The sequence below is a fragment of the Lissotriton helveticus genome, chromosome 1_1 (genome assembly GCF_964261635.1).
Source record: "Lissotriton helveticus chromosome 1_1, aLisHel1.1, whole genome shotgun sequence".
Classification (NCBI taxonomy): domain Eukaryota; kingdom Metazoa; phylum Chordata; class Amphibia; order Caudata; family Salamandridae; genus Lissotriton; species Lissotriton helveticus.
In genome coordinates this window covers 775,024,664-775,038,909 of record NC_136057.1, presented here as the reverse complement: position 1 = coordinate 775,038,909, position 14,246 = coordinate 775,024,664, and the positions used below count along the sequence as shown (strand labels likewise).

Below are 14,246 nucleotides of genomic sequence, written 5' to 3'. Positions count from 1 at the left end.
TCCAGAGGGTGTCATGGGAGCCGGACCTGTGATGCTTTATCTCTTCCTTTTTTTCTTTACCCTTCCACAGGTTCCATGGCGGTTCAAAGTTAAATTGATTAGAAAGCACTTGTGAAAGGCTTTCCGATCGAATGTTCTTATGACTAGATCGTGTTTTGGAACTGCAGCTGCATGTTTTTTATACTGTACGTTATCCTTGTGGATGGGGTCAAATACAGAGATTCGCTAATAAATATAATCTCGGTTTCTGTTGTCGATCAGGGACATAGTAGTCCTTGAAAGTGTGATGGCGCTGTCGAACGTGGTCATGGTATAAATATGGGTTCTCCCTTGACAGGCAATTTGACCGTGAACTTGAAAACATTTTGTCCCCACCACTCACCTCAATACAATTGTTTAAAAGTAGTTTTAACCGCATGCGCGCTAGCGGTTTTCCCGCTGCGCGCTGCGATTTTAAAAAAAAAACCCGCGTTACGTGACGAGCTTAGCTCGTCATCAGCGTAGGGCAGGTTACGCCCATGACGCGCTGGACTCGTCATCAGCTCCGAAGGGGTTAATTATACAATGTGTTTCTTCTCTCCTTAGGAAACATACTGGACGTTTAAATTAAACATCTCAGTCTAGCACACAAGTGTACAGAAATAAATGCATAGCTTACTATTACCGGTAGCATATTTAAAAATAAAGTGCATTGTGTGCGGCAGTAGAACACTCGCTGTAAAAGACAACAAGGTGATGGAAGGAATGCTTGAATTAATATCAGCCATTGGCAATCGCTCCGGTCGCATTCCGGTCCATCATTATTCACCCACTGTGCCACTCTGCACAGGTACTATTAATGTATAATTCATTCTTGGTCCTACTCCCAAAAAAAATTACACCCTGAAATGCCAGGCCAGGGACCTCTAACACACGCAACAATTACTTTTTGCCAAATATGCGAAGTCACACTGATCTAGCAAGTTAGCTTTGGTCCTGCTACAATATGAACAGTAACCACCCCCACCCCACCCCCCAAAAAAACCCTCTAATATACCATTTACTCCTATAGGTAGGCATACTCCCAAAGTCCTAAATTCATATCTATCGTATCTAGATGTTCCTTTTTAGGGCTCGGCCTACATCCCACGAAGTGGGTGTGGCTTCAGAGTCCTCTAGAGAGCAGTTCGCCGAGCTAACCTACGAATTCCAGAGAAGCGCGTGAATTGTGTTCGGAATTTATGGCAGCTGCATGTCAATTGGCTTGCGCATGGCTGTGTTTTTACAAGCCAGCACGCAATAGGTCATAGGCTTTTGAGCTGCTCCGCTTCCTGCATATTCCGTCCAGAAGTCTATATTTCATCAATTACCAGCTGTCAGGGGCTGCGGTAATTGAAGCCAGATGCTCGTCGCGCATTCACGTCTATGCACTTACTCTTTTTTTCACATGTGTGTGCGCGCATGCTGGCTCCCTGCCAAAGCTTTCTTTGTTTCATACGTGCAACATTTTTTAGAATTGGTAACGGTAGGCAATGTGTGCAGTCCACTGCAACGTGTTTTATTGCCAGCAATATGCACGGTATATTCAGAAAAATGGGTCATTTAAGGGAGTTTAGGACCAATCATGAATAAGAAATACGGTCCTTGTTGGCCTCGCGAAGGGCCTTGCGCTTCTCTTAAAATGCAGTGTTCACACCGCATGTCTGAGTGGCATTGGTTTATTACATTCGTTATTGTGTGGCCAAAGGCTGTGGGCCAAGACACAATAGATGGTTCGCAGAGCGAACAGAAAGTTTAACACCAGTAATTAAGTTGCGGCATCCGACGTCCAAGTGCAAACGGCTAAAAAACAAAGTGCGCAACACCAAGGGACGAAACAAAACGTACTTATAGCAGCCTGATGAAGTCCGTCAGAGTTGGGAGTCCGAATGGCATGAAGTGCGACTCATGACTGATACTCTCCAGGCTGTTTAAAATCGCGTTGCACTTCGGGGGCACAATGTTTTAAAAAAAAAACAAATTGACTGTGAGTGCAGAGTGTGAGTGTGAGTGCAGAGTGTGAGTGTGAGTGCAGAGTGTGAGTGTGAGTGCAGAGTGTGAGTGTGAGTGCAGAGTGTGAGTGTGAGTGCGCAGAGTGTAGTGAGTGCGCAGCGTGTAGTGAGTGCGCAGAGTGTAGTGAGTGCGCAGAGTGTAGTGAGTGCGCAGAGTGTAGTGAGTGCGCAGAGTGTAGTGAGTGCGCAGAGTGTAGTGAGTGCGCAGAGTGTAGTGAGTGCGCAGAGTAGTGAGTGCGCAGAGTAGTGAGTGCCGAGTGCCTGTTCCAGAGAGAGTCCACACCGACCCCAACACCTAGTGAGTGCGCAGAGTAGTGAGTGCGCAGAGTAGTGAGTGCGCAGAGTAGTGAGTGCGCAGTGCCTGTTCCAGAGAGAGCAGGGTATGCTTGTGCGCTTACATGGTGCACTGACACACAGGAGCTAAAACAAAGAACAGCTGAACACGTGGGAGCTTCATGGATGCAGCCGGCCCTCGTGAGGGGAGCAGCAAAGAGGGGATGCCCCAACCAATCAAGCGCAGCTACTCACAACCTACTGTACGATTACAACACAGCCCAAAGGGCAGAGCTAGGTCTTTTCCCATTACGCAGGGTGAGCAGTGTGTGAGTGTCTAGGGTGAGCAGTGCGTGAGCGTGCAGGGTGCACCTCCACAAAACTCACGCTATATACGGCTGAAAAATAGCACTAGGCGAGGATAATGAAATTCAACAGTACTACGAAAGCATGGCTTACATTACAAACAAAGTCTTGCAGTTGCCCATTGTAAATGACAATGCCATTTATTTAACGATTAAGCTATTGGCAATGTAAATGACAATGCCATTTATTTATGATTTAAAGAAATGTCATGAACAATGCCAATAGCTCTACCTTTAATGATGCCGAGACCATTGCATTGTAAATGCTTGTTAGTTTAATTGTGCTTATTTCCTAATTTTCTGTATGTTGTTTAACTGTATTTAGTCTATATCTTAACTATACTTAAGCTATTCAGTGTGTGTGTGTGTCTGTGTGTACATACAGGCCTTTATGTACATACATGCCTTTGTGTACATATATGCCTTTGTGTATATTGTATGTGTATGTGTGTTTAGATAGATACATTTATATAGATACAGTTAGGGACATTTAAAATGAGATATTTCACATTAGAACATTGGAATGTTGGGAGCTCCATTGCAGACAATTGAGTGCTCCCTGCTTCTACGGGCCGGTAAAGGCCCGCAGAGCAACATTCCAATGTTCTACAAAGGCTTCTCGAAGTTCGAGGGGATTTATATCCCCTCGAGCTTCGAGAACCCTTTGTTTAATTTGTTAGAACATTCTGCCCTCTAGTGGCAAAATGTTCTAATAGCCTTATAGCCCTTCGTAGCAGGGCTATACGGCTATTAAAGTCCTGCTGTTTCGTTAAAGTCCCTCGCCTTCAGCTCGGGCCTTTAACGATTCAGCGGGCCTTTAATAGCCGGTATAGCCCGCTACGGCGGGCTATAAGGCTATAATATTTACCTTACCTGCAATGTAAAGTAAAGACTCCCTATGTACTGCCTTCAAAGTAAAGACACCCAATTAACTAGTTGCAATGATAAGATAGGACACCGTTTGCATAAGAGGAGAGGACTGGGCTGAAGTGAATAATCACAGCTTCCAAAAAGTGGTTTGGTAATTTTCAGTGTAAATGTCAATGTGCTTCATATAGATCAGCAGTATTTGCAAAAGAAGTAGAGGCAATAAAGTGTGTCTTGTTTTTTTAAATTGACCTAGTTACTTTCCTATGTGGGGCACGTTTCGAAAAATGACTGCTTTGTTCTGTTTCTGTTGCAGTATCTACTAGAAATGAAAAGTTTAATATTACCCCCAGAACATATCTTGAAGAGAGGGGACAGCGAAGCAATAGCATATGCATTTTTTCATCTTCAGCACTGGAAAAGGGTGGAGGGTGCCTTAAATCTCTTACATTGTACGTGGGAAGGCAGTAAGTACTTCTTTTCTGAAATATTCAATGAAAATAAATGCTTGAAGGAAGTCACTTATATCTGAAAGTGTGCATACCGGCTGTAATTATTGGAAGCGGACGGTTGGCTCAATTAGAACATTAACTGTGTATCAGCTCTTTTGAATGAATGTTCTAACTCAAAGTTTGCAGGGCGGTCTAAATCATTCAGTAATTTATCATTACCTCCTTGTTATGCACCCCCTCCCAATTAATTAATTAATGAGGCTGCTGTGCCTCATTAAGTAATTAATTAGGGTGAAATCACCGGTAAGTAACTGATGCATTAAAAATAATGCCCAATACCACATCGTTTAAGTAGGATGTCGGGTTTCACCTGCAGTTTGAATATCTGTCACTAGGGGGAGCCCATTACAAAATTATCAAACATTACTTTGCTCGTCCCATACTTTGCTCTGTATGAATCCTGCAGCCGTTTTTTGCTATCATACAGGGTATGAAAATACCTTGAGGTAGGCGAGACAATAGATTTACAGGGGAAGCCAAGCCAAGGGTCTGGCTCAGATGTTACTGCCCCTGCACCAGCCTATTCATGAAAATGTTTCCTATGTAAATCAACAAACATCACGTAAAATGATAAAGTCGCTTCAGAGTTCAAAAAAGTGTATATTCGAGGCATATGAGCTGCAGATTACACACTGTGCATAGATCGCCACATAATGTTGGGCCCGGATGTTTGCAGTTTGTTTTTGTCCTGAAAAGTTCTTTGGAAGTCACGAGATATGTGACTCCTCCTTTTGACCATATTGCACATGGGCATCGGCTCCATCCTCAGATTGTTTTTTTCCGCCATCGGGCTCGCATGTGTTTCCTGCACTCCAGTTTAAAACCGATTCTCCTTCGGCACGCAATCCTCACCCAGTTCGACAGTATTGTTTCGATCGCAGTCCCCATCGTCGCGGATCTTCACCACTTCGAAGTCTTCGATTCCAGTCGTCGACGAAGGCCTTCGGGCCTACCGAGGCCTTACTCTCTGGCTCATGGAAAGGAGGCCATTCAAGAGGTGTCCTTGATGTAGATCGAAGTTTCCCCACACCGATCTACATGAGGTGTGCAACCTTTGCCTCTCACCGGAGCACAAGGCCAAAGACTGCTCCGCTTGTGCCGCCTTCCCCTCCAAGAAGACAATTGGGGACCGACGAGCTCGAAGAACAATGGCTTGCTGTTCAGCATCGATCCCGGACGACATCTTCCAAGAGGGCGTCGACGTGCCAGAACAGCAGCGGGACGAAATAAGCGCCAGCTCCTCTGATGCCGGAAACTCAGACGTCGAGGACATCACTCCAGCTCAGCGGGTCATAAGTAAGAACGTTGACCCCGACCCTTCCTCCACACCCTCCAAAAAGGCTTCGGTCACACCCTCACCTTCGGGCCCGGGTGCACACCGAGAGACTGCTTCCCACGCCCCACCCTCGGGCTCGGCAAAGAAGCCTACTAAGCCTTCAGGCGGCTCGGGCTCGAGTCAGTCTATTCCCGGTGTCGATCCTACACCGACACCGGAAAAGAAGCCATCTTCCGTATCCATGCCAACCGCTGCTTCGACACCCAAGCACTCTGCGCCGAAGACTGGCACCGGCTCATTGGCGTCAAAATCGCATTCTGAGCCGAGTTAAAAACTACCTAAAGGTCCCGACTCCCATGTTTCGGAACCGAAAAAACCCACGGAACCATAAAATCACGTTCTGGTTAAAGACATTGCAAAAGGTCACAGTTCTAAGCCAAAGGACCCTAGACCAGCTACCAAACTGATATCAAAAAAACCTCCGGAACCGAAAACTTCGACACCAAAGGACCTGCCATCCACAGAAGGGCTTTTTACACTAGATCCTACTCAAAAGACTCGCTTAAAGAATCCTAAGACAGGACCACTGTCTCTTAGCTCCAAGAAGAGACCACTAGAGGCGCCTGCATCTCCTCCTCCTCCTCCAAAGAAGAGAGACATTGCAACCTCTCCATTAAGGGTGCCTTCTCCACTTCCCCATAATCTTCCACCTCCTCCTCCACATCATTCTCCTACACCATCCCCTAACCCAGATGATGATGTAGACACAGACTCTGATGACACAGGTGGGGGTGCTTATGAACCAGTAGGTAGCGATAGTCCCCCTCAGTCACCTAATCCATGGGATGATTGTAACACCCCTGATGTGCCTTACTTCCCTCAATACGATGTATATCCTTTCAGACCTTCCCCCCAGAGGACACTATAGGTTTTAACCTATTAGTCCAGAGGGCTGCCCAATACCATGGGGTTGTTTTTCACACAGACACTGTGGAGGAAGACTTCTTATTGGACATGTTTGACAATACACAAAGGTCTGCTGCCATTCTGCCAATGCTTAAGGGGGTCATTAAGCATGCAACAGAGGTCTTTAAAGATCCTGTTAGGGCTCGAGTCCTCAACCCCCGCATTGAGAAAAAATACAAAGCTGCCCCTACAGATCCAGCTTACATTAGAGGCCCAGCACCCCTAGATTCCTTAGTAGTTTCTAACGCACGTAAACGTGCTAATTCACAAACATCAGGTGAGGCCTCACCACCAGACAAGGAATCTAAACTCCTTGACGCCTCCAGCAAACAAACAGCATCTCAGGCAGCTAACATATCACGCATTGCCAATACCCAAGCGCTATTGGCAAGATATGACAGGGCACATTATGATGAACTGAAGTCCATAATGCAGCATCTACCAGACCAATATAAAAATAGTGCCAATTAACTCATACAAGAAGGTAAAAATATCACTAATACTTCCATCCGTTGTGCCCTAGATGCTGCAGATACTGCCCCAAGGGCAATCAATACTAGTGTCCTTTTGCGTAGCCATGCCTGGCTACATATTTCAGGTTTTAAACCTAAGGTACAAAATTCCATCCTCAATCAGCCATTTGATGAGAAACACTTATTTGGCCCTAATGTCGATGTATCTTTAGAGAAAATGAAAAAAGACACCGACACAGCTAAATCTATGGGAGCCTTGCAGCTGCAAGCTCCCAGACTTTCTTTTCGTTGCTCATCATAAAGAGGCAACGCAAGAGGCTACTCCTCCGAAAGCCCCTCCACTTCCTACAAGACCCCTAGCCAATCTACATTCACTAGAGGCTACCAAAGAGGGGGTTACAGGGGTAACAACAACAAAGGCAGAGGCAAAACCAACAACTACCGCTCTGCCTACACCCCTACCCAATGACTTTCCTCCCCTCCCCCCCAACATTCCACTCCTGTGGGGGAAGACTGCAACAATTCCTTCCTGCCTGGACCGACATCACATCAGACAGGTGGGTGTGACAAATTATTCAGTCAGGTTACTGTCTAGAACTAACATCTACCCCCCAAACATACCACCCAAACAGTGTCCAATGTCACAAGAACATTTATCACTGTTAAAGCAAGAAGTAATATCTTTGCTAGCAAAAAGTGCAATAGAACCAGTTCCTCTGCACCAACAAAACAAGGGGGTTTACTCCCTATACTTTCTTATCCCAAAGAAGGACGGCTCTCTAAGGCCTATTCTAGACCTCAGACCGCTAAACATATACATACAGTCAGACTATTTTCACATGGTCACACTCCAACAATTCCTTCCTCTCCTATTACAAAACGACTTCCTTGCTACTCTAGATCTCAAGGATGCATACTTCCACATTCCCATTCACAAAGCTCACAGGAAGTATCTCAGGTTTGTAAGAGACGGGCAGCACTATCAATTCAAAGTACTCCTATTCGGAGTCACAGCAGCACCAAGAGTCTTTACCAAATGCCTAGCAGTAGTGGCAGCACATTTACGAAGACAGCATATCCACGTCTTCCCCTACTTCGCCAGATATCCACACCCACTGTCCAAAGGCAATGCGATATGGATCAACTGGTCAAACAAATTTGCGTACGCTTTTCCACCTCTACAACTCATGCCACTAGTAGTACGCAAACTACAGCAGCATTCTCTGACCCTCATCCTAGTTGCTCCAACGTGGGCCAGACAGCCGTGGTACACCACACTGCTACAACTGTCTGTAGTACCGCACCAGAAACTATACCTGTCTCCACGCCTTTTAACACAGAACCGTGGAGAGATCAGCTCAACCTTGCGATCTGGCTCCTGAAATCTAGAATTTGGATATCTTAACCCTCCTCCAGACTGCATGAATGTCATAAAAGAAGCTAGACGTCCAACCACTAGAGCATACTATGCACCTAAGTGGAAACGCTTTGTAATATATTGTCACAACAACAATATTAATCCCCTAGATGTGTCTATTCCACACATCATCGGATACTTACTACACCTCCAAAGATGTAACTTAGCCTACACGTCTATTAGACTACATCTTGCGGCCATAGCAGCATATCTTCAAAACAGACAGCATCTATCTCTGTTCAGAGTGACTGCTATTAAAGCCTTTATGGAAGGCCTTAAGAGAATAATTCCTCCCATAGTACCACCTTCACCAGTGTGGAATTCAAACATTGTTCTCACACGGCTAATGGGACCTCCCTTCGAACCTTTACATAAATGTGAACTACAATTTTTAACATGGAAAGTTGACTTCCTAGTAGCTATTACTTCTCTACGGAGAGTTAGTGAACTACAAGCACTAACAATTCAAGAACCTTTCTTGCAAATACATCATAATATGGTCGTTCTCCGTACTAATCCAAAATTCCTGCCCAAGGTCATTTCTCCCTTCCACCTCAATCAATCTGTGGAACTGCCCGTTTTCTTCTCGCAGCGACAAACAGTAGCAGAAAGAGCTCTTCATACCCTAGAGAGCATTACTATACTACATTGAGAGAACACAACCCTTTCGTAAGACCAAACAACTTAATGTGTCTTTCTCACCACCGCACAAGGGCAATCCCATATCAAAATCTGGTATAGCTAGATGGATTGTCAAATGCATACAGATTTGCTACCACAAAGCTAAACGTACGTTATCTGTTCCTCCTAAAGCCCATTCTACAAGGAAAATAGGGGCCTCAATGGCATTTTTAGGGAACATTCCCCTAGATGACATCTGCAGAGCAGCTACATGGTCTACGCCGCACACATTCATAAAACACTATTGTGTAGATGTGCAAACCAAGCAACAAGCTAATGTGGGCTAGGCTGTTCTCATAACGTTATTTCAAACTACTGCAACAGATAGGGGTGGTCACCGCTAAGAGTGGGTACTGCTATACAATCTATGCATAGTGTTTAATCTGCAGCTAATATGTCCTCGAACGGAAAATGCTACTTACCAGTATGCATCTGTTCTTGGCATGTAGAGCTGCAGAGTTACACACGCCATCCTCCACCCCGGCTACTCTTGTCTGTTCCAGTATTATCTTAATTAGATACAGCTTACATGGACCTCCTTCCTTTTCTTGCAAAGCTCCATCATTTCCCTAATGGCGAAAAACAGTCTGAGGATGGAGCCGATGCCCATGCGCAATATGGTCCAAAGGAGAAGTCACCTATCTCGTGACTTCCAAAGAACTTTTCAGGACAAAAGCAAACTGCAAACATCCGGGCCCAACACTAGGTAGCGATCTATGCACAGTGTGTAACTCTGCAGCTCTACATGCCAAGAACAGATGAATACTGGTAAGTAGCATTTTCCTTCTTTAAGATGAAGCTTTGATAATACGGCACATTATAGCACTGCACTAATAAGTACTTATTAAAAATGATAGTGCATTAATGGTTAATGGTGCATTAATGGTTTATGTTTAGAAACGAAGAGACAAGACAATTGGCATGTAAACTGGACAGAGTTTGCAGAGTTTTACTCCGCAGAACTCCGCAAAGAGACAGAAAAGCTCTGCCACGCTTTGCGGAGTTTTGTTAAAAGCAGAGAATGTTTAGTCGCGCTACTTACACTGATTTTAAGCCCCAGGAGTTTGTCCCGTGCTGTAAAATTAGCGCGAACAGCACTCTGCATCACGCCAGAGGGCGCTGCTGCTTTCTGCCGCTCGAGTAGACATTCTACTCGAGCGGCATCTTCCTCAACGCAAGCTGAAGATTTCTCACCGCGAGCGGTCGCAACCTGCCGCGACCACCCGCATTGAGAAATCTCGCCAAGACGAGTTCCAGTGAAATTTTTGTCTCGCGAGCACTCACCAACTTAGTTTGTGAGCCCTGTGAGAGAGAAACCTCCGCTCCGCATTGCTTCACTGAGTTTGAGGAACTCCACAAGAGCGCGAAGTGAGCAAAACTCTGCGAACTCTGCCAGTGCAGTGTAATTCTTTGCCCACCCAAATGTAAACCCTGTATGTTACCCATATTATTTTAGAGCAACATTATAATCTAGTTAATTAAGCAGAATAGGTTTTTGTGCAACTGGCATTCTGAACTCGCATATTTGAAAGTGCTTTCATTTGCAATAATGAAGAAAAATGACTTTTGGTAAAATAAAATATTTGCCTAAGGTTACACAGTTAAGCAGCGAAGCTGCGATTTATCTATATTTACTGGATTCACTTTGTACAAATCAGCCTGGAAATTAGTATTTATTTGTCTTTCCTTATGTGAAGGTTTTGTTTTTACCTCTTTGTGCATTTTTCTGCGGATTTTAATAGGGGGAACTCAACTTGTAGGCTTTGAAGTCCTTTACATGAGCACCAGGTTACATTACACAAGGTCACATGCATTGTTTTTTTTTTTTACTTTATTTTTCTTTTTACAAAAGGACAAACAAAAAAAATCAACTAGACATTAGTCATGCATTGTTCAATTGAGACTACACTAAGCATATAGAAGACATGTGCAGTGGGTAAAAACAGAGTAGTTACTTATTGAATACATGGGATGGCACATGGGTACCTCCAAGGGGGGAGAGTGTGGGGAGGCCAGGGGGCGCAGACAACTTCTCTTGCACCCCGAAGGTAGGAAGTCAACCAGAAACTAAAGATAGGGAATGCTTTGATAAATTTGCCCAAGTAACCACAACAGAAATTCTAAACCTAATCAAGACAGCAAAATCTGGTTCACCTAATGACCCCTGCCCCATCTCTATGCTGAAACAAGCACCGGACCCTGTAGCTTTGGCCCTGACCTCCATTATAAATTCCATGTTCTCGCAGGGATACTTCCCCAAAATCTGGAAGAGAGCCTCTATACTGCCTCTACTTAAAAAAACCCTCTCTGGATCCCAAAGATCCAGATAATTTCAGACCTATATCAAGGCTCCCCCTGCCAGCAAAAGTGGCAGAGAAAATCATGAATGTACAATTGAGCGCGTTCTTGCTTGATTTACAGGTGCTGGATCCATTGCAATTTGGTTTTAGAGCGGGACATAGCACAGAATCAGCCCTTATCATATCTACATAGGAGATCAGGACCATACTTGATCGAGGAGGCAAAGCAGTGATGATTATGTTAGATCTTTCCATGGCTTTCGATACGGTCCATCATTCCCTCTTGATGGACCGTATGAATGAGAGCGGAATTCAGGGTGAAGCCTGGAAATTGCTGGAATCATTTCTCTCAAGCAGAACGCAAACTGTCACTATGGGGGAATTTTCTTCCAAGCCTTTTTCCCTGCCGTGTGGAGTGCCTCAGGGCTCCTCGTTGAGCCCGATGCTCTTTAATGTTTATGTATAATCACTGGCCCCACTCATAGAATCCTATGGCTTCTCGTTAACCTCCTATGCCAACGGCACCCAAATTGTGGTGTCCTTGTTGCCTGGAGCGTTGACAGAAACAGCATCTCGCCTTAAGGACTGTATGTCAGTAGTAGACCGTTGGATGGCACAGAACTGTCTTAAACTGAATTCCAGTAAAACGGAAGTGATATTATTTGGGAACGATCCCAGTTTCTGGACTCCTGCCTGCTGGCCGGACTCGCTGGGGCCCCTCCCCTCCCCTAAGAACAAAGCAAAAAACCTTGGGGTTTGGATTGACAATAAACTGAACTTTAAAGAACAGGTGAACGCAGTTGTCTCGTCCACCGCATACACTCTCAGAATGTGCAGGAAAATAATACCTTTCCTACCCAAAGATTGTGTACGCACAGTAGTCACCTCACTATCGTTGTCTAGGTTAGACTACTGTAATGGCCTATACCTGGCCATGCAGGAGGGTCTCCTTCAAAAACTCCAACTTCTTCAAAATGCGGCGGCCAGACTGCTTACAAGATCTCAAGATTTGCCCCGATCACGGCTCAGATAAAAAAAACTCCACTGGCTGCCCATTAGGAAGAGAATACTGTTCAAAGGGTTGTGCCTGGTCCACAAAGCTCGTCAGGGAAATGGCCTAGATTTCCTGAAAAAGAACTGATCAGCAGAAACTAAACTCATTGTAGTACCAAAAGTGCGCAAGCAAGTTGGGGAGGTAGAGGGTTTGTAACATGCGCAGCAAAGGCCTGGAATAGCCTACCGCTGCAGATTAGAGCCACGACAAACCTACTCTCCTTCAGAAAGGCTTTAAAGACCTGGCTTTTCTCCTCCTAACTGCTGGGTATCTTTCTCAGGCCTCAATAAAGGACTCTACTGCGCCAGGACACCCACAGGTAACAGTGCGCTCTACAAATGGAAATAACATAACAAGACTGGTCACAGCTGGTCAAATTCAGGCCTTTAGGGGTCCTGATATGAACTGTAGGGGTGAACCTCATCTGGCATTGCCATCTGGGGCGTCTGTGTCCATTGTTAACAAATAATCATTCAGTGATTGCCAAATGTCCTTGGGTCTGGATGTGGGAGGTTGGAGCGCAGCGTATGTTTCTGTGGTTGTTTCACAGTATATCATGCCCTTCACCCACTCGTCCTTAGTGGGGCATTGGCTACTACCCTGAAACAGAGCTATCCGACGTTTTGCCAGCAGCAGAGCAATGGTAGTAAAGCACAGAGAACTGGGCTGAAGGGGTTTAATATATCCAGAGAGGGCTAGTTGGGGGGTCAGGGTCAACAGTGACCCCATTCATTGTGGACATCTGATCAAGGATCTGAAGCCAGTAGGCTTGAATAACAGGACAGGTCCATGTGAGGTGTATAAAGTCTGCGTTGTTAGTCCAACATTTCAGGCATTTGTGAGCTCATGCAGGATCAGTTTTTGCTAAATCTTGTGACGTGGTGTATGCTCGGTGTAGAAACTTGAAATGTAGCAGTTTTATGCCTATGGTTGGAGGAAAGGAGTTTCATATGTGTGCAGCAATGCATCTACATCTTGTCTGCTATAGGATGCCCTAAGTTACGCTCCCATGCCGCCTGGGCCCGCGCACCAACCAATGGTTTTAGGGCTAAACAAGTCTGGTAAAGCCTTCAGACCAATCGTGACCCTTCGGTGGTGGTAATCACCAGCATCAACTGGGGTGGGTCCTTTTGTGCTACTGGGTATGAGGGTAACTGGTCACTCGGTGTGTTATGTAGACTCCTGAGAATGAAATGGTCCATGTGCTAGAGACCCCGGTAGTAGTCAACGTGTGTGATAACATGTCCATCCAGAAAGAGGTCCCCCGTTCTATGTAGGTTGAGAGTTTGTATTCAAACTTATCAGTATCTCCATAGATTTATTGCTGAGTTTATGAATTTCTCTTAAATATCATGTTCTCAAATGTTACTTTTTAGGTCTGGATTAGAGACAGATTTAAGTGTTTCGCTAGCTTTGTGCAATAAAAAAAGTCATAAATAAATAAAAAAATACTTGTGTATATATACATAGATAGGATTTGGGTGAGCCATCCTCAAGCATTAGTCTGTTAAATAGTCACACATTTTGCTTCCATTCACTGCAGCTTACAGTATGAGGCAATGGGTCAGCCCTGTTCAACCATTGGCTCTCTTGCACTATCAGTATTTTGCCTGATCCTATGTGCACATCTGCCTAGAAAGAAGTGCACTTCAGTGCCAGGGCTGTTGGGCTGATACTTTAATTTGCAATTTTCTTTTCTTTCTATTCTGTACCCATTTTCTATTAGTGATCCATCTATGTTTAAACTAGGTCTTCAAGTTACAGTAATTCAAAGCCAACAGAACCTTTTCTTTGTGCAAACTAGAATCCTATATTCCTTTAATGTGCATTAAAACTAATAAGGCTCCTACACCCGATCATAGTACATTCACTTGCTAGGTAGGAAGCATCCGTATTATGTAAAAATGATATGCAATGGTTATTATTTTTTTTAATTATAAATATTTATTGCAGGCAAACGGTCACCATGTTTAGACAGCAGCATGTTCTGTTTTTTGGCATATGTGTGTAATAAAAAGTAAGCCTGTTTGCC

The 14,246-nt window shown here is 44.7% G+C and overlaps 1 protein-coding gene across 8 annotated transcripts in view; it reads left to right on the top strand.

The window, feature by feature from the left end:
- ST7 (suppression of tumorigenicity 7) overlaps window positions 1-14,246 on the top strand; it is a 606,638-nt gene that overhangs the window by 478,700 nt on the left and 113,692 nt on the right. For 6 of the 8 annotated variants that reach the window (XM_078674344.1, XM_078674348.1, XM_078674349.1 and 3 more), the window contains one exon: window positions 3,852-4,004. In XM_078674344.1, the coding sequence (XP_078530470.1) occupies window positions 3,852-4,004 (153 nt within the window). The remainder of the gene's footprint in view (window positions 1-3,851; window positions 4,005-14,246) is intronic. The other 2 variants (XM_078674347.1, XM_078674346.1) reach the window with 2 other exon arrangements.